At 39.4% G+C, this 21477-nt stretch overlaps 1 protein-coding gene across 1 annotated transcript in view; it reads left to right on the top strand.

Annotated features, from left to right (window-relative positions):
- The first annotated feature begins 4361 nt into the window (after nucleotides 1-4361).
- The window catches only part of calb2a (calbindin 2a), a 28940-nt gene continuing 11824 nt past the window's right edge, over nucleotides 4362-21477 (top strand). Inside the window, exons 1-5 of the mRNA XM_039809554.1 lie at nucleotides 4362-4558; nucleotides 8812-8888; nucleotides 11593-11682; nucleotides 14827-14907; nucleotides 18185-18241. Coding sequence (XP_039665488.1) covers nucleotides 4465-4558; nucleotides 8812-8888; nucleotides 11593-11682; nucleotides 14827-14907; nucleotides 18185-18241 — 399 coding nt within the window. The 5' untranslated portion in view covers nucleotides 4362-4464. The remainder of the gene's footprint in view (nucleotides 4559-8811; nucleotides 8889-11592; nucleotides 11683-14826; nucleotides 14908-18184; nucleotides 18242-21477) is intronic.

Raw genomic sequence — 21477 nt, forward strand, 5'->3', positions numbered from 1 at the left:
AGAACAGTAGCCTACATTCTGGAGGAAATACCTAAAATCAAAGGGCAATCTGATCCAGCAGACGTGATGTAATAGGTTTTTTTCTGGGGTGGATTGCATTCAGATCAGCTTTTTTTGTACACCAAGAGATCACAACAGTGTAAAATCAGAGAGGGCTATAATAGCTGCTGCAATTTTCAATCTTCTCTGCACTGATGTGGAACCTCCTGCCAGGTCCCCTTGACTGTCTAATTCATTAGAGCCGCAAAGGTCAGAGAAATCCTAGATCAGCAGTGCGCCTCTTAGACCAGTTGTATCAGGCTTAACATCAAGATGCTAATAGAAGTCTTAAGGGAGAATTCCATTCAGAGTGAAGCCTTCCATCATTGTAACACAAAATCTGGATCTGCTCCATACACAATAAACAGGGAAACTCGTAATTTACCTACAAGTAATTCATTTTAAGATGAACTACCAGGCATACATTTTTTTCCTGTATGGGCACAACTCCAAAGTTTGCATTTTGTTTTCAGCTTAGTCTTTTTGGTTTACAAAGTCTCCCACATGTTTGTATTGACTAGACTTAATCCTCTGGTCTATATATTTTGTGCTCAGTTAAATCATACAGTATTTACTGTATCCAGGTCTCAGGTTAGACTCTAATTTACTTACAAGATAAACTTATTTTCATACCAAATGTTGTTGCTGTCAAATAAAAAGAAAATTGCAGATGACATTTGGACGCTGGTATTTTCTGTCATGGAGGAGTACACATGTCTATATGCGTGTGTGTGTATGCGTGTGTGTGTGTGTGTGTGTGTGTGTCTGTGTGTGTGTGTGTGTTTGTGTTTGAGTGAGGAGTCATGTCTCCAAAATCCATCAATATGGCTGTTTTCAAAGAGAAAAAGAGAGATGCTCCCTATCAATACTGATCAGTGAACAGGGCGATATGTGCGAAAAGGAGAAAAACACGCACACACACCTCATCAACACATCCACTCTCTCTATCTTCAGCTTCATCCGCTCAATCCTTCACTTTAAACGCACCTCAAACAGATGAAGACGCTGTGAGATTGAGATGAAGTGGAAATGGCTGTTCCGTGCCCCGCTCCTTTCTGTTACATAATTCATCTGCATACAGCATGTAGAGGTGTAGCCCTCTGAGGAGCTGAAATATTAATACAAATGAACCAGGCAGCCCGACAACACAAACACAACACCTTACTGGGCCGGATTGTATTTGTACATATTGGCATAGATGCCTCACAACTCAGCTTCATGGTGAAAAGTGAGATGTCTACAAGATATGCATGTGGGATGCAAATAACAGGCTCTCTGCTTTCAATAGAGGGAAGTGGTGAACCAAACACAAAAAGACAGACGATAGGAGTGACTAAACAAATTAAGAGAGGCGAATGAAGTGTGTTTGAGTTGGCAATCCCTGCAGGCTGGCGACAGGCCTCATCCGTAATGTAATGTTGATCTATATATTGTTGCCGTGCCAACTGAGCCCAGAGCTCGCTATTGATTATTATAGGGTGAACAGAGAAACTGAGGAAATAGAGCGGGACAGTTCTGCTGAGTTTACACTCTTGAACACTGTCACACACACACACACACACACACACACACACACACACACACACACACACACACACACACACACACACACACACACACACACACACACACACACACAAGCTGTTCCTTTGCGCTGTCATGTACCTGAGCTCACACAGTCTATATGAGACATCAGAGCTCCTGTTAGTGAATGTGACTTTTTGGAAGCGTAACAAATAGCATCAAGGGAATGTCTCCACTGACTTTCACACAAGGGGGTAAGCGAGCGTCCACAAAGTGTACCGCCTATGGAGCCATTTTGTTGCTATTAAGCCATCACCTGAAGTTAGCATTCCATTGACTCCCATTCATTTTGGCGTCACTTTGACAGCGAATAACTTTACATCTGAAGCGTTTAAAGACTCTATTTGTCCATTGTTTATTTCTAAAAAATCACGACAATGTATAAAAGGCTCCATTACCTTGTATCTCACATTATGGCTCCGTAGCAGACGTTTTTGTAAAAATAGGCTATAAGCACTGCCCATAAACACGCAACTTACTGTCGCATTGTAGAGGAATTACCGTATAGTACATTAGCTTAGATTAGTTAGCAATAATTAGCCTGTGCCTATGTTATCTCCTTACATATACCTACAAGATTCGGAATGATTGAGATTTCTCTTGGCACAGCTACCAGAAGACTTGCAACTTTCAGACAGGTTGCTCACGTCACATCTACGTCGGCAAGCTCAGTTGGAGGCTGCGCAGTAACGCTCAGCCATCACCGGAAAAGTGCTTCTACAATACTTCACTCATCTCCGTAGAAAGCAACGACGTCACTTTGTCCAGTTCTTTAACTGTCTATGCTTTCACACGCTGCCTCCAAAAAGGAGTTTGGCTGCCAGCATTGTGTCAGCACTGTACTGTACCAACATGCAGAGTAGATCTGGAAAATGACTACTCCACAGAGAAGATGTGACAGGTCAAGTTGAGCAATGCATCTGTGTGCATGATGATGCCAACTTGATTTGTCTGGATCATCTTAATTATTTGTAGACACTGCCTCAGCTTCGGCTGGGGCAACCTTGATTTATAGCAGTGGTTCCCAACCTTGGTACCCCCACAGCCCTGTTGAATGACTCATGTACCCCTTCATCGATTCACAATGTATGGTCTAAATTTATAAAACTATTCATTACATAAAAGTGAATATTGTTAAGTTTTTTATACAATTGACCTGTCTATATTTAGGTTGGTTTGTTCAGCAATGTACTACTACTATCCTACTAAGCTACTAGTATGGCTACGTAGAGTGAAGCTGAATATTTGAACATTTATCCATTACTTTTAGCTAACTATTTCAACCATTTATCCAGTACTACTTATAACTAATCATCATCATGAACTGTTTAGCAATTAGCCTACTTTTAGCTGTTTCATTCTACCATGTATTCATTACTTTCAGCTACCTGTTTAAACCTCTGTGCTCGCTTGCTAACTAGTTTTTTTTTCTTATGTTTTCTTACGTTAAATCATAATTTCGAAAATGTCAACACCAATTTCATCGGGTACCCAGCAATATACCCGCCAAGTGTGAAGTAGATTGGATGAATGGTTTTCGAGATATTTTAAAGACAACAGACACACACACACACATGCGCACACACACATGCGCAAGCACACACACGCACACACATGCACACAGATTCCTCTATTTAAAGTTAGATAACACATCTAGGTTTTGACCAAATAATATTGCACAGTTGATTACGTAGAACTTGCTCTTTTCACAGCAGACGTTTTAACAGATGTAATTACCAACATTAGTTAACAACACTTTATCACACATAGTTCTCTTAACACCAGAGAGTCAATTGAAAGATATTATAATTTTCTTTTTCTTCTTTGTTAAAAAAGATGTCTTTTTGCCGATTTCATTCAACGGAAGGACACTGCTTCTAGGGATACTTGCCCTCCTGCTCATTACAGTCATATTAGTTCATCCTGAATATTATCACATCTTGCAGTAAATGACTTGAAGAAATAGATGAGTCCATTTTTTTCATCCTCATTCTCCTAATAGGATCTGTGGAGTAGCCTGCCCCTTTGCACAGCAGACTGGCCATTAATGAAAAAGATCTTTTTACCTTATTTTTTTTTTTTTTCAGAATTTACATTCATTATGTGGGCTAATCACTGCTGACTGGAGGCAGTGTGGGAAATGTGATTAGTGTGTGAGTTCTAATTAAGTCTGTGAAGCCTCACACACTGGCAGACAGGCTCGGGGAGCTGCACGCCTAGATACACACAGAGATGTAGGATGGAGCACAGGGCTGCTCACACGCATGCATTTCACGTGCATACATAGATGTGGTGATTCACACACACACACACACACACACACACACACACACACACACACACACACACACACACACACACACACACACACACACACACACACACACACACACACACACACACAGGATCTACTGTAAAGCATGATGATGCAACAAAAAAAACTATCTGCTCACTACCTGCATCTCTCCTATCTTTCCCTCACACATAGGCTACACACACATCAGTCTGTCCACTGCAGTGCTATCACACCACCAGATCAAGCTTGAAAGCACAAACACACACACACACACACAGAGAGAGAGAGAGAGAGAGAGAGAGAGAGAGAGAGAGAGAGAGAGAGAGAGAGAGAGAGAGAGAGAGAGGTTGATTCAGATGGATGTGGTCGGCGGCTGTGCGCCCCCAGCGGCAGTGCCGCGGTGCTGCCCCTCCTGCGCCGGCGTTAAAAAGCGGCGGGCGGCGCGCCGGGGCCACAGTGTGGGGTGTGTTTGAGCAAGAGACACAGAAAAGTTAGCAGCGGATTTTTTGGGCGTCTGACCTGCAGCAGCATCCGTCGAAAGCATCATGGCAAACAAAGCACAGCAGCCTCCTCACCTGCACTTGGCCGAGGTCACCGCGTCCCAGTTCCTCGACATTTGGAAACATTTCGACGCTGATGGTAGGACACTTTTTTTTTTTTTTACCTTCCTAAAAGTTATTCCAAACTCAAAATTTCACGTAACATTACTGAATGAAACATATGCAGCCGATTGAAGGAACGATAATAATAGCCTAATTATACAGGGAAATGCATGATTTTTTTTTTTAATGTATCCTCCTACAATATTGTAAAACCGTTATCAAGCTTAGAATAACATTATAATGTCTGTTATTCTAAGCTTGTTATAATACCACAGCAAAAGTGTGTCATTATGGGATGTTAAAGCGAGTATTTAGGAATATTAGGATGGAAAAATACGTAATGTAATGTTCTGTAATCTCAGTTGAGTTTTGCTGTGATATATTAGGAATATATTCCTTATTCCTGAGATAAAACTGATATATGATATAATATGAACTATTATTATAGGAACTATGTTGTCTTTAATTAGGCAAGTGATAATATTCTTTGTCATCGTATAAGTCCCATGTGTGATAGGAAATAAAGTAGCCAAAAGGGACATGTTCATGCCTTATTGTTAAGGAGCTGATATTTTCGATATTTAGATCACTGCAACCCTTATAAAAGTTCGACGTTTTTCTAATGTATTTCTGATGTGATAAACCACTCCCGGCACCACGTGGTATGAGTTTATTTAATTTAATTTTCGATTGAAATGCACCTAGGCAGATGCATTATTTCTCATGAAAAGCGTCCTAAAATAATTCATATACTCACTTAAAGACTATATATCACATATTCAATGAGCCATAAACGGTGAATAAGTCGAAGTTTAAGTTGGTGTAGCCGTCATTCCTCTGTCAATTCAGTGTCATTTTCCAATAATGAAGCTTTTGATTTAAACACGCAATTATCGTGCTATATTGCAATCAATGCGTCATTTAATTACAGGGTCTTTAACCTAATCAGTAAAGTAACTGCCTGATCGATGCTCTCTTGGTATTGATATCGGTTTCCAATCATCATGGGCAGTGTCTCAGGTGTGTTACGCAGTGGAAGTGTCCTGGGTATAAAAATGGACTCATGTGATACTGATGTGATGGGCTATCCGTCAACATGAAATCGTCCCATGTACTCATTTATTCAGCGACCCACTCCTCCTCCTCCTCCTCCTCCTCCTCGAACACATTCTGTTCTCAATCTCGATCGGTGTCTTTTCTTTGCATCCGTCCTGTTTTCCTGTTTTATCTCCGTACAGATTTGTCACCTTAGTCAGTCTCTCTCACTCTGCAAATATCTCTGTGTGCATGGCAGTATGACATGAGACAAGTTTCTTTTTTTTTTTTTTTTCTTCAACAAATTCATCAGGCATGTCACCGCTGTGGCTTCCATAGAGATGGAAGCCTCTTATAGGGTCTAATTATGGAAATCCTTTTCTGTGGATTAAGGACACTTTGTTAACTGATAAAAGTGCTGATGAAACCCATTTGAGGAGCATTTGGATACACTCAAAAGTCCACAGTAGTCAACCTAAAAAAGGAGACAATTTTTGGTTTTTCTTTGAAAACTTTAAGAGTCAGACTAAGTGATCACTCTGATTCCTGGCTGCAACTGGTTATTATTAAACAGAAGGTCCTCAGTCTTGCTCGTTCAGTCAACTTTGTTGAGATGTAAAAAAAAAAATATAAAAAATACACCTGCAAACAAGGTGAGTGTGTTACACCTCTTTGTTTTACACACATACTCCTGGGAAGTCAATCGTTAATGTAATGTGTTTTGTTGCCTGCACACATGTTGAGATTAATTCCACAGGGAAATCAGGGCAGAATGGGGAGTTGGGGTGGAGGCGCTGAGCATATGTGCCATGTGCAGACAAAGTTGTTATTACTGTTATTGTTTTTACTCTTTTGGCCTGCTTATCCGTCCTACCCAACCAGGTGTTTAAGTCCTAATGCTGAGGTACTTTACATATTGTGCTTTGCAATGAGCCACTTTGCAAATCAAATACAAACAGTGTGCATCAACAGATTTGGCTACAGTGTTTGATTCCTGCTCTCATTACTGGGAGTGTCTTCTGGCTCAGCAGAAAAAAAAAAAAGGAGAGCTAATTTGTTTGCTCAGATTGAGTAAACATCTCTTGAGATGCAGATAAAAATACACAGGAGGCAATGCATCTAGAGATGATGAAACCACATATTCCCCTGTTGGCCCAGGATCACATCTCATCTGGATTGCGTCTCTCGCAGCTCCTGCGCTCTGCGTCCCTCTCATCTTTCTCTGCTGTTTCTGTCAGGACTTTCTCAATTCAATCACTTCAAAGCTGAAAAGGGAAACAACTGCAGTTTTTCTTTTGCTAATTATAGAGCATTTGCTGTCAATTTTTTTTATTTTTTTTTATTAACCTGGATATGGAAATTTGGGAATATTAAGCAAAATCCACTTCCTGAATGACCCTGTGATCTCAACACAAACTATTTGAATAGGCAGGGCAGCCTTTGAAAGGCAAATGCACTTTATATAGGCTTTAAATATGCACTTAGTGCCCACTTTGAGAGTTTTCCTGTGTTGCGGTTGAATTTTAGAATCAGAACCAGAGGAGTGAAGCGTCTTTGCCAGCATCTCCTGGGACTATAATGACGCAGTATCCAAAAGAGTGTGTATTTGATTTTTTGAACCTTTTTATCTTGCTGGTTGGTGCACGTTTTAAGTGCTTGTGCAGGGAGACTTAAGTATATGAAAGCAGGTTGGTAGCGGGTTCATTTGATGGATTTGGGACAGTTTACTGAAACATAGACACACTGGCTGCAGCACATATAGCATTTCATAGAATAACCATATGGTACCCTAAGCATATTGTTGTGGCTTAGAGGCTGATTGGAACAGAAACTACTTATCCTACATCTGAAAAAGCACAGTACAAACAGATGCTCCCGTATGCACAAATATAATGGGGTGTATGGTTCTATTGCCGCATTTACTGAAAGTATGACAGCGCTCCGGCATAATCTACCGTATTCCTAAATCTATTTTTATTGTCATGTTATTTGCTTTGCAGTTACACACGTCACATCTTACTCTCTTTAATTATCAAACAGGCCATTTCTTTCCAGAGTGCTAAATGTCAATAAGACCCACAGGAAGGAGGCTCGATAGCAGCGAGGCATTTTACTGTCCCACTTATTGTAACAGCGGAGCTTATATTCATGAGTTTTGATATCATCACTAAGGAACACATGCATCCACACATGCACGCATGCACGCACGCACACACACACACACACACACACACACACACACACACACACACACACACACACACACACACACACACACACACACACACACAGCAATGTCCATGTATAGAACAAAGATGCTAAGATGTTGGTTGGATAAGGAGAGGGAGTTAGATAGAAGATGACAGAAAAAGACGGCGCGTTAGAGGGAGAGGAGAGGAAGTGGATGGCATAATAATCTTTGTTAGTGATTAATGAGGCAGCTCTGCCTTCCAGGGTTTTATTGAAGCAGCTAGTCACATCGTTTGGAGCCATCTGTCCAGCCATTCAGCACGCTTGTTGATAGAATATTGGCACGGGTTCACAGAATAGCTCTACTGTCAGGGCAATAGAGCACCAGGAGTAAGTGAAATAAGGTAAGAAGAAAATCAGCTGTCCCCAAGCTACATTTGTCACCAGAGAATGCAAAAATAACGTAATGGACATCATCTTAGGACAAGCACCGTTTGACAAAAGTGTCACTCAGTCGGTCAAAATTATTGGCAGGCGTTCATTTAAAAACTTCAGTTAAGTCCCTCACGACAACATATCATCACTTTCACAAATGTAGATGATCTTGAAAAAACAAATTCAGGCATAAAATTGTCACAGTACACGTTATCCATATTGATTTGTCCCATTTGCCAAACTCCCTGCTGGAGGCAGAATTGATTTCCGTGTAATAAAAGAAGCTGCCTGTGGATCATCACCTTTAAAATCCTAGAAAAGCTATTTGCCATGCAGTACAGAGCTTCTCCTTGTATACAACCCTGTGAACACAGTCTTTGAGGAGTGATCAGTTTGCATCGTATCAGTCAATAGTCTACTCTGTTGAGCCAGAGTGGAAGGAAAAGAGTTACTGGTAAAAAAAAGCTCATGTTTGAATCAATACTGGGGTAAAACTGAGCCATACTGGGATCTGTTTGACACTATGACACTGTCACCACATCTGCGCTGATGGTTTTTTGGAGAAATACTGAAATAAGCCCTTTGTGGTATGTTGTGATGACGTAGGTTTATGATCTGTCTGTCTCCCAGGTAATGGCTACATTGAGGGAAAGGAACTGGAGAACTTCTTCAGGGAGCTGGAGATGGCCCGGAGAGGAGCAGGGGTGGTGAGTTCAAGGACTAGAGATTAAACACAGATGCACATACTGAACACTAGGGGTGTCACGATTCTTCAAATCCACGATTCGATTTGACTTTCGAATTTAAGGTCACGATTCAACTTATGATTTTAACATTTTCTTTTCAGCAGTGACGGCAATGTCACAATAAGAGCTAGATGGCAAAAGGGTACTTTACAACAGCAGTTTGAGTTTTTCAAAAAGCGCCAATCCTGCTTTTGATTTCGATAGTCGAAATCGAAAGTTCATTTTGATGAATTTGCGATTTAAAATCGAAATTGTGACACCTGTATGACCACACAGGTTAAACTTGTATGGAGAACAAAATTTGAGTAGCTACCAAGGAACAAATGAGGAAGGATGAGGAACTAACAACACAGGGCCGTAGTCAAGTCCACCTTTATCAAGTCCAAGACAAGTCCAAGACCAGAACTAGTCGAGACCGAGTCCAAAATGGTTTGAGTCCAAGTCAAGACCGAGTCCAAAATGGTTTGAGTCCAAGTCAAGACCGAGTCCAAATGAGAGACAGTCAAGACCAAGAAAGAAAGGATCCAATTAGGCCATATTATTTACTTTAAGTATACCAATTTAATGTAAACACCTAGCATAAAGCTAAAGTGCAACTTCACATTTTAGATGTTGAGTCTTTTTATTCTGGTGTAACAACAACATTCTGGACTGCCAATGGAAAATGTAACAACATACGTGTCACTAAAATGTTCCCATTCTTGAACTTATTATATATCCTGAAGAATCCAGAGTGCAAAGTGCTCGCTGACATTGAGTCTGTGGCCAAATTCAAAATGATTGATACCTGATAATTGAGGTACTGTATATGACGCAGCCAGGCGTATACCAGGCAACCAATCTCGATGCCTGTTCTAGATGGATTATGAATTAAATCAATACCTGTTTTCTGAAATTTATAGAAACAAAGCATAATGTGCTTGACTCGGTCAAGACAAACTAGAATATGTGGCGAGTTCGATGACGAGTCCGAGACAAGTCTGAGTCCAGAAAAAAAGAAAAGAAAAGAAAAAATACAAAAACAAAAATAGAAAAACGTTTTGAGTCCGAACTTACTGTGTACTTTTATTTCAGAGGAAAACATTGTACTGCTACATGTACCTGACAGATAAATGTTACTGGTTACGTTGGGGATTCAGATTTTAATCACAAAATATCACAATTAAAATATGATGCATTATTATTCATGAAACTATCCAACATTATAATAGAGTTGAAAGCTCCACCTTGAACAGACATTAAGTAAATGTAAATACTTTGGGCTGATATAATGCCTCTCTTTTCACTTTAATAGTTTTACTACTGCCAATGCAAACATCCCTAGTTAGAGAAAGGGTGAAAAGTAAAGCAAGACGCTGTTCGCCTGGGGCCCCCACATCATTATATTATTATATTAAACATTTCAGTTAATCTAGTCTCGCAAAAACCACTGACTTTACATAACATTTTATCTGATATATCTCATCATTATCTGATGAAAAACAGAGATGCCACTGCCTTCATCATCCTCACTTCACACCTGTCCTGCTAAGATTATTATTTTTTTTGATTAGGACAATGCACATTAATCAATATTTCTGTAAACGCACCAGCATGTCTTTATGGTGGGAAGAAACCAGAGCACCCAAGCACAGGGGGAACATGCAAACTCCACACAGAAAGGTCTGGTTTTGAACCCAGAACCTTCTTGCTGTGAAGCAGAAGTGCTAACCACTGAGCCACCGTGCTGCTAAATACAGGCAGACACGTGAACTTAGCAGACAACTGTTGCCGGTGATAATAGGGCTGTCAATTGATTAAAATATTTATTCGCAATTAATTGCATGATTGTCTCGTGATTAGTCAATATCCACAACGTTCCACTTCTGGGATTGCTCCGTTGTCGACGGAAATTCCGCCGGATTTCACTCATTTAGGCCCGATGTCCGTTACCTTGGGCTTTCTTTGTGTTGACATTTTAAACTGCGGCTGATTTATGAGGACTACGGTTAACCTTTTCTCAGATCTCTGCAGGGTAAATCCAGACAGCTAGCTAGACTATCTGTCCAATCTGAGTTTTCTGTTGCACGACTAAAACAACCTTTGAACGTACACGTTCCACCAAAACAAGTTCCTTCCCGAGGCTATTTTGCAGAGAGCCGTTGCTCTTTACGGCACCTAGTGCTGCCCAAGACGATTGTAATTGGTTTAAAGAAATGCCAATGAACCAGAGCACGTTTCTCTCCCATCCCTTTGCTTGGCCAGCTCCAAGATGACGTTATCTTCTGCCGTAACCTTTATTGTGTGGTTGTTTAGTTTCATTTAGATTTTGTTAATATCCAACGTGTCCAAACTGCTCCAAATTCCAAATGTCAAGTTCATTGGGTACCCAGGAAGCCAAGTGTTTAGTAAATTGTATGAACCGTTCTCGAGATATTTGAAAGACAACACACACACACACACACACACACACACATGCAGAGGATCCTAGATTTATAGTTAGATTATGGAATTACTTATAACGAATTCATCAATTATCAAGTCATTACTGATTCGTTCCTCACTCGTTTTTCAATTAACGTATCAATAACTACTGAATAAAATTACATTAGGAGTTACTCTACTACTCACTCACAACTACTCAAATGTTGTGGCCCTTATTGTAAAGTGTTACCATATTTTCTAGGACCCTTCAAACCCCATATTCAGAGAAAAGATGAAGGAGTTCATGCAGAAGTTTGACAAGAACAAAGATGGACGAATTGAGATGTCAGAGGTAAGGCGTCGAGGTGCTTCTTGTATTATGTTTTTTATAAAAGGAAGAATATTGACATGTTGGGAAATATGCTTATTCGCTTTCTTGCTGAGAATTAGATGAGAAGATTGACACCACTCATATATTCATATCCAGCGGCTGGCTATCTTAGCTTAGCATAAAGACTAGAAACAGGGGGAAACTGCTTTTTGTCTGCTTTCTATGGTGGGTGAGAAAAAAATGTAAAAAGAAAAAGCTAAGATAATTCAAAGGGACAGAGGAATACAGTACAAATGAGAGGATTCAGAGCCTTGGTCAATCCTCCAATTGATTACATAAATACAGTCCTTTTGATAGTCTCAATGGAGCGTCAGTTTGGGATGTTTCTTTCCCTCAATTTTAACATTTCCGGAGCATGATTTGAAAGAGATGCGAGATGGAGGGCTTCTGCATTACCAATAAGTTATTAGAGAGGGGTTCAGAGTAAAAATCAGGTGCGAAGGTTTTGTCTGAACTAAAAACTTCAAGCAACATAAGAGAATAAGTGAAAAGGTTTGTTTGTGAAATAAATAGATAAAAATCTAATTCAGGCATTGCCCGGCTTCTGAGGTCGCGGCTCTCTATTATTTATGTACAAGTTGCTCATTTGAAGCTTTGCAGACAAAAAGCTCCCCAGTTATGGAGCTAAATCAGGGCCAAATGTTTTGTTAATTTGAAAAAAATATATATAGTTGAAAAACTAAAGCTTGAAATTGAAATTTTTGTTCAAAACTTGGAAAAAATAAAACCATGTATTCAAACTAAAAAATAAGTGTACCAATTTTTCTTTCAGTTTGAATAAAATTTAGATTCAATTCTGGAATTATTTTGAATAAATTATACATTTTCATTTTTCACTTTTATATTTCTTTTCAGTTTCACATTTCATGTTTTCAGATTCAAAACTTATTTTTTTTACGGCTTCAAATCTTTTTTTTCGGTTTCAAATCTTTTTTTTCGGTTTCAGATCTGTTTTTCACTTTCAGATCATTTTTTTTCGGTTTCAGACTTTTGGCCCTGATTTTGCGTAGGGGGCGTAGTTTCAACTCAGAGGGGCGTGGCATTATGAGTGACAGCCTAACAAAGAAGGCAGAAGACTCCTCTGTCATGTTGCCTTCAGGAAATGGTGTTACTGTGAGAACTATGACTGAATGCTTTCTATCCACTATATATATGTGCTTTTTACTTAACAAACTGATACCAGTGACAAAGTTCCATTTAAAAAATGTTTTTGGACAACACATGGTACCAATTACACTATAAGAGCAATAAACTGTGCCAGATTGTGCAGTTCAGCAGGAACAATGACTTCTCCCACTTCCATGTATGACTTATAGCACCACAGTATTCACTGGCACCAGCCCACAGGTAATACATGTGAAAGATATTAGCATTTTTGAATAGATACTTTGCGATATTATCTCCGCAGTGGCATTTTTTTTGTGATTAACACATAAAAGGGAAAATAGGTGGACAGCTGGACAAAGCTGGCATTCAAGCATCGCTAGCACTAAAGTTAGCATTAACTAACGTTAGCTTCACACTAGCTGGGGTTTTTACACTAATTTCAGTGTCCAGCTGAAAGCAAGTTTTTTTACTTTAACGTGTAGTGGTCTTTGTGAACCTCTGTTTGTCAGAATGACCATAACTCGACAGTGGCTGCAGTGAAGAAGGTCTCTTTTTACAGAGTAGACAAATATGACTTTACATTAATGCTCTGGCCTGATAAAGTACGTTTTACACACATAACATTACATGTAACAGCATGACAGTTATGCCTTACAAAATATGCCAAGTGGGCAAACTCTGAAGGCTTCTACCACAGCCTAACTGTATCAGAATACACTAACTTGACTTTTTGTATTTGTAGGTCTACTGTCTGTTTTCTGGACCGTGTTTGTCCTTAATAAAAGCTTTGATTAACAAAGCAGACCAGGATGTTGTTTAAACTAACCATGAAAAGGTAACACTATTAACTTAGCAATGTTAGTTATCTTATAATGTTTTACATTTATAAGGCTCTGTACGGCTGCAGGCAGCCACTGTCAAGTTATGGTCATTCTGACAAACAGAGGTTAACAAAGAGCACTACACGTTAAAGTAAAAAAACTTGAGCTGGACACTGAAATTAGTGTAAAAACATCAGCTAGTGTGAAGCTAACGTTAGTTAATGCTAACTTTAGTGCTAGTGATCCTTCATTTCCAGCTGTCCACCTATTTTCCCTTTATGTGTTAATGACAAAAAAATTGCCACTGTGGGGATAATGTCCCAAAGTATCTATTCAAAAAGGCTAATATCTTTCACATGTCCTACCTGTACGTAAGCAGGTTGCCTTGGCGGAGCAGACGCTACGCTGACTGCCGAGTGAATACTGTGGTGCTACATTCAAAGTCGTACATGGAAGTGGGAGAAGTCATTGTTCCTGCTGAACTGCACAATCTGGCACAGTTTATTGCTCTTATAGTGTAATTGGTACCACGTGTTGTCCAAAACAATTTTTTAAATGGAACTTTGTCACTGGCATCACTTTGTTAAGTAAAAAGCACATGTATATAGTGGATAGAAAGCATTCAGTCATAGTTCTCACAGTAACACCATTTCCTGAAGGCAACATGACAGAGGAGTCTTCTGCCTTCTTTGTTAGGCTGTCACTCATAATGCCACGCCCTTCTGAGTTGAAGCCACGCCCCATACGCAAAATCAGGGCCAAAAGTCTGAAACCGAAAAAAAATGATCTGAAAGTGAAAAACAGATTTGAAGCCGTAAAAAAAATAAGTTTTGAATCTGAAAACATAAAATGTGGAACTTAAAAGAAATATAAAATTGAAAATTTATAATTTATTCTAAATAATTCCAGAATTGAATCTAAATTTTATTCAAACTGAAAGAAAAATTGGTACACTTATTTTTAGTTTGAATACATGGTTTTATTTTTTTCAAGTTTTGACCAAAACTTAAATTTTCAATTTCAAGCTTTAGTTTTTCAACTATATATTTTTTTCAAATTAACAAAACATTTGGCCCTGATTTAGCTCCATACCCAGTCTGCTTCCTCTCTCCCAGCATGTCAATGCCGCCATCTTGTGTTCTCACCACTCCCTTTTTCCTGTCATTTCTCTCTCTAGCTGGCCCAGATTCTTCCAACTGAAGAGAACTTCTTGCTCTGCTTCAGAGAGTTTGTCAGCTCCAGTGCTGAGTTTATGGCGGTAAGCGTGGGTTTCTGAGTGTGTTAGGATTGGCCGATATATTTTTTTTTACTGCAGAGCTGCTGTCCTCCCTTGCCGCACTCATTGTCATTTGATCCGTTCTTTGCATTCTTGTTTTTCACTAAGAAATGCCATTAGGCTGGACACACTGCAACCAACCATATAATATAGACCAGAGTCAGTCATCCATGGAGAAGAGACAGCCTGCATATTCTCATTCCTGCCTACCAGCTAATTTCATGAAATAATTCCCTGTGTATAGTCAAAGTTGTACTAATTGGTGAAATAAACTGGAGTAGTCTGGAATGAAAACCGCACACCCTCTGCCTCCATTGCACATGGTTGCCCATTTCTGCTTTGAAGATATAGCAGTTGAATTACAAATTGAACGACCATCAGGAACATAGTAGAACCATAGTATAGCAGTAAAAATACTGTAGAATTGGCTGAGCACAAATAAAGGCATGACAAGTTAGCAAGCACAAATCTTGAAAAAGACAGCAATGTAAATCCCTTCAGTAAAGTAAAAAGGGGGTGTGAATAGTTTGAAATGGCTAATTTCATTCACCATTTTGATTATTGTGCTACAGTAAACCCTCCTGATCTAGTTGTACCAGCTGCAAAACACAGATTGGCTTGAAAGAGGAAAAAGCTAATTTAATGTGAAGCGTTCGCTTTAATGATTTATGTACAGTAACTGGACAGTGTTAATTACTTAGGCTGTAAATGGTTCTCCAAAGATTCATGGGAATGTCTGCTGGTGCATGCAGAGGAGCTACGGGCTGTAGGTCACAGAGGTTTGCAGTGGAGCTGATATTCACATCTCCCAAAACTCAAAGCGTCAACATCAATCATGATCAGGGTTGGGGAGAAACGGAATACAAGTAATAGAATTACGTACAGCATTTAAAATACAAAACATGAGAACTGTTACAGTTTAAATTGGTGGTATGCTGAATGCAGTTACCTTCTTTAAAATAAGGATTACTTGAATGGATTACTTTATTACCTCTGCCAAGGAGGGTATGTTTGTTTTGTTTGTTATTTGGTGAGGTTTAGGCAACAAAACTTGTTACTTGGTAAGGTTTAGTAAAATATCATTGTTTGGGTTAACATACATTCGTCCATGGCTTTAGTTAAGAATGTTCTTTAGAAAATTAAATTACGTAGTCTACGTCACTTTGGACACGACCACAAGTCTCCTGGGTGAATTTCCTGTGTTTGACCCATCCACCACCACCCTAGTCTATATTGATGACGTTCCATTTCCGGGATTGCTCCGGTGCCGCCGGAAATTCCGCCTCATGTCCTTCATTTCGGCCGGATGTCCGTCACCTTCCGTTTTCTTTGTGTTGGCATTCTAAACTCTGGTGAATTTATAAGGAATATGTTTAACTCCTCCTCAGATCTCTGCAGGGTAAATCCAAACAGCTAGCTAGACTATCTGTCCAATCTGAGTTTTCTGTTGCACGACTAAAACAACTTTTGAACGTACACGTTCTACCAAAACGAGTTCCTTCCCGAGGCTATTTTGCAGCGGCACTGGGACTCCGTCCGGCTCATAGCGCCGCCCAAGGTGATTGTGATTAGTTTAAAGAAATGCCAATAAACCAGAGCACATTTTTCTCCTATCCTGGAATGCTGTTTGGACTAGCCAGACCCTCCTCCACAACGCTGTAGAAGAAGGTCTGGCAATGCGTGACTACCACCACCTCAACCCTCTTCATACTATCTCCTCTTATAGCGCTGCGGTCAAGCAGTTGCTCTGGGCATCTCAGGCCTTGTTCAGACTGCCAAATCCGTTTTTTGGCATATCCAGATTGATTTTAGAAAGTCTGGACATAAAAAAAACACATTAAATGCAATTTTTGCTAAGCGGTTTCACACCACATTTGGAGGTGGTAGCATAACAGTAAAATGTTCGCAGTAAAAGACAAGCGTTTTGATCGTCATTCAAAGCTACTACATGCCCAGTATGTCCAGAGGGCGATTCCATTGTCCTGATTACAGAGTTATCAACAGTAATGCGTTACATTACTGTGTTACACACAAATGTAATCTGATTACAGTTTTGCGTTACTTTGTAACACGTTACCCCCAACACTGCAAAAAAGTGACAGTTAGCTGAGCTAAAACAATTTAGCTAACGAGCAATCAGACATTAGCTACACACAAGTCAATCGTATGTGACTAGTTGATAGCAAAACCTCACAGAAAATAAGAAGTCTGTTCTGTTACTAACAGTCAAGTTGTGTGTTTAAGAAACCATTTATATATGAAAAGTTCAAAGTACAGTATTAACAAACATAGTGCTGCGGTGAATTATGAATAATAAAAGATTGTATGAGTAACAAAACGCCTTCAGCAGAACAAGATGTGTGTTGAAAGGCGCCCGTGAAAAGGAAATCCTTTATTCCACAAAACACATTTAGAAGATAAGAAAATGGCAGATTTCATGTTAGATCGGCTGCAATGAAAGAATGGAGCCAATTAGAAACCAATTACATGTGGGGAGGAGGATGTCCTTGTCTCCGGGGTGTCATGTTGAAAAGTAATAATGAAATGACAGGAGGAGGATGAATGAAAGAGAAGGTGTGAAGAGAAAAGGATGCAAAGGGCAAACAAGAGAAAGCAGGAACAGAGAAGGACGTAAATGAAATGTCGATGGGAAGCTGAGAGCCTTAGTTTGAGAACATAAAACAAGAGAGGAGGATTAATCAGTCTTTGTTGAAGGGCACTGTTTTTTAAAGGGTTAGAAAGAGGAAGCAGAACCTTCTATTTTCAGAGTCATATATAATGGATAACACCACTGTAGCTCCTCTTTGCAGTGCCCAGAGGAGGAGCAGAGGGGGAAGAGGGGGAGAAGGAGAAGGGGGAAGGCCATCCATCTTTGATAAGGAGCCCTTCCTTCGGACAGGGACAGCTGCTAGATTAAAACATTCATTAAAATGACTTTCTCTCCCTCCCTCATTTCTCTCTGTCTCTGGTTGCCCTCTGCTCTGTATGCGGGCGATTGGGATTGTATTGAATACTGTGTGATTACAGGGATGATCCAGGCTTTTGTGGCTGTCCCCCTCTGGAACAATTTCTGCTCTCCCCACCAGAAAAATCAAACTCTTGGCGCAGTTAAGGAGCAAGCTGAGGGTTCGATCAGAGAGAATTTATGTTGGGGGAGGAATGTAAGAGAAAAGTGTCTTTGTGCTTTGTGCATCAGTGCTGAAAAACTGCTTTCAATCCAATATCTCCTTTGTTTTTTGTTTTTTTATATTTCTTGTAGGCATGGCGGCGATATGATACAGATCGCAGTGGCTACATTGAAGCAAACGAACTGAAGGTATGTTGCGATATACGATTCTCAATGATAAAACATATTGTAACTCATTCATGGTCATGGCTTTTATGTGATATTTCTGATCATATATCTACATTTGCATCCCAAATGCTAGCATGACCATTCAGTACATTTACAAATACCTGTTATTTATTCATCTGCTTAATTTGTCATACTTATTCTTATTTTGTTATGTCTTTTTTCTTTCTTTTTCCCCCCCACACACATTCAAATGCACATTAAAATGCTCACTAGCAGAGCACCCATTCTTAACTGTGATTATCAGACAGTAGTAGCTAGCAGCCACTTAAGTAGCTACTTATACCATACATCCAGCCTTTTTTTTAAATATTTACATTGTATTTATATATTTACATATATGTATACCACTGTAATAGTCATGTTATTCTGTTTTTGTTTTTCCCTGGATGTATTTCCCATGCAATGTTTTGATCATTGAATCATTTTGAGTGGAAAAGCGCAAAATGTCTTAACCTATATGGATATTTTTTTTGTTTATCACCTCCTCTATGTTGTTGTGCACCATTAAAAAGAAAGGAAAGAATGACAGAAAAATAATCCTCTACATTTTTTTGTGTTATGATCAGTAAATACCCTATTATAAAACGGCATAGTTATGGAAAATAGGTAGGCAGGGAATACGCCTATTCGCTTTCTCGCCGAGTTAGATGACAAGATTGATACATCATAAATCTTCTCAGCTAACATTCAGCAAGACAGCCAATAAGCATAGTTCCAGAAAAGTCTAACTATTCTTTTAAGGCCCTTGAAACATCTGTAAAAAAAATTTAAAAAAATAAAAAAATTGGAAATTTAGATTTTAAAGAAAATCCTTTCCAAAGATAAGAAACCGATGTGCTGAATATGGCTTAAGATGTAGTCTTTGCCCTGTCAGGGCCAACAAGTGACATATAACCACAGATAATCAGCATTCCAATATGTTTGTCACTAAGTTTCAATGCAATTCACCTTTTTTTGATACATGTTTGATACATACGTGAGCACATGGGTCAGTAAAGCCAGGCAGCAGCTTTGAAAGAGGAGTTAAGTTGCCGCTCCACAGGAAATCCCCCAATGACCACCACGCGTGTTTATTTCCGGTGAGGACTCAGATGAAAAAGCTTTTCAGATCGCACAAATGTTATTCACTTCAACACCTCTAGGAAATGTTGTGTCAAATGATATAAAGGAAAGTGCTCTACACTGGGGAGTTAATCATTACTCGGGTCAGTGATTACGTGTCACATACAAATTAGGCTGCTTAAGTTGACATGGGATCACATTTCTTCCAGCTGACTAGGTGCAGATGAATTACTCAGGTGTGGCCTTTGGAAAAGCTTTGGGAAAATGCAGATGAGATCGCAGGCAGCAGACATGTGTCTCACCTCATGGGCCGTAGCCAGGGTTTAGAAATGACTGAGGTCCAGAATTTTAATTTTTATGTTTATTTACTGCATTGTATGAGCAAAATGCATACCGAAATGTATCCTACAAACACAACCTCAGCAATACGCTACACAGAAACTCATTATCTATCATTGAATACATACAGAGGGACCTGTTGGCAAAAATACTTCGTATTAAAGCTGCACAATTTGTCACAGTTAGTAGTGGAAAGTAACTAAGTACATTTACTCAAGTAGCTACTGTACTTAAGTACAGTTTTGTGGTACTTGTACTTTACTTGAGTAGTTCCATTTGTGCTACTACATTCTTCTACTCCACTACAAGTCAGAAGGAAATAGTGTACTTTTTAATCCACTACATTGGTTTGACAGTTATCTTTTACATAAAAAAAACATATGATATGCTTAAATGATAGGATGCAGTAGGCTATACTATTAACCTACCTAGTAGTATAAAAAGTATCTACAATTGGCTCCACATTGACAAATTACAACATTAAAATGCTCTTAAATGTATTTGTGATAGAAAAAGGTTAAGAAGTGTGCGCTCAATTATAAAATAAATATATAAATATATATTTATAGTTTTATGTCTGTGAAATATTCTATGGATAGGCTATATACATTGAAACTATAGTAAAAGGTGTCAGATATGAATGTTGCTGGTATGATGTTAATATCAGATCATTTTCACTGTCTATTTGTGCTGAGAACTGTGCGCCTCTCGCGGGGCTCACCTACTCATGTGTGGCTGCTCTAACCTGTTAACATGGGCGCCGAAATGAAAAGCAAGAGGTCCGATGCTCCCGTGCTGCTCAGGTAGGCCAACACATCCTGTGGCCCCGCACAGAAAGCTGTCAGTTTCAAACATAGAGTGTACATGAAAGAAAACGGTTTCACGTCATTCAGATGCAGATATACAGTGTTTTTTAAAAAGAAATAATTACTGAGGTCCGGACCTCTGTGACCTCATAGCGGGCTACGGCCGTGCTTACCTCATGACTGTGCGCAGATGTTGAAAATATCTGAGTATATCGACTGAAGTGCTGAACACGTGATGTAAGAATATATTGAAATAATGACTGCACTACATTTACTGCATCCAGGGCCTGAGCCACACGCTTGTAAACCTTCGGGGCTCAGCCCAAACCAAGGGGGGTTCCGGGGGCATGTTCCATTTACTGGCAGCTATATGCACTATTTCTCATGCCATTTGACAATAGAATGCCTAAAAATATGTACATCATTTGGGGGGAAAAAACAGAGTTGCCAAGGAATATAAATCAACATCCTGTTTTGTATCCAATTGCTCTCCAACTGTCCTCATCATTCTGAAACCAGAACACAACAAATGTTGAGGATGACTACTTTTCACTTCTGCCACCCAAAAAAAAGGCAAAAAATTGCTTGATGTTACTATTTAAAGTAACATGACATACTGTAAGTAGGGTAGGAATTGGGCGTAAACAGCATTACGGATCTTGAAACCTATTTTTAATAGAGTTCACAGAATGAATGGCGATATTTCCCCAGTAATAGAACTTTTGCTCCTTTTATTAGCCAGTCCAGTCAGAGAGACTGAGGGGAAATGACACAAAGCTGACGTTATTTTAAAACCCTTAAAGATTTGGTGCTTTGAGAAAACATTCGGGGCTGGAGCCCCAGCAGCCGCCCCCTCGCTCCGCCCCTGACTGTACCTAATGGCTGTATTTACTCTTTACTTTGCAGATTAGGGTTTTACATTCAAAACACAAGATCAATTCATAAAATACCACTGATTTAATTAATTTTTGTGTCTATCTTTCTTTTCCT

Source organism: Perca fluviatilis, chromosome 8 (assembly GCF_010015445.1).
Source record: "Perca fluviatilis chromosome 8, GENO_Pfluv_1.0, whole genome shotgun sequence".
Classification (NCBI taxonomy): domain Eukaryota; kingdom Metazoa; phylum Chordata; class Actinopteri; order Perciformes; family Percidae; genus Perca; species Perca fluviatilis.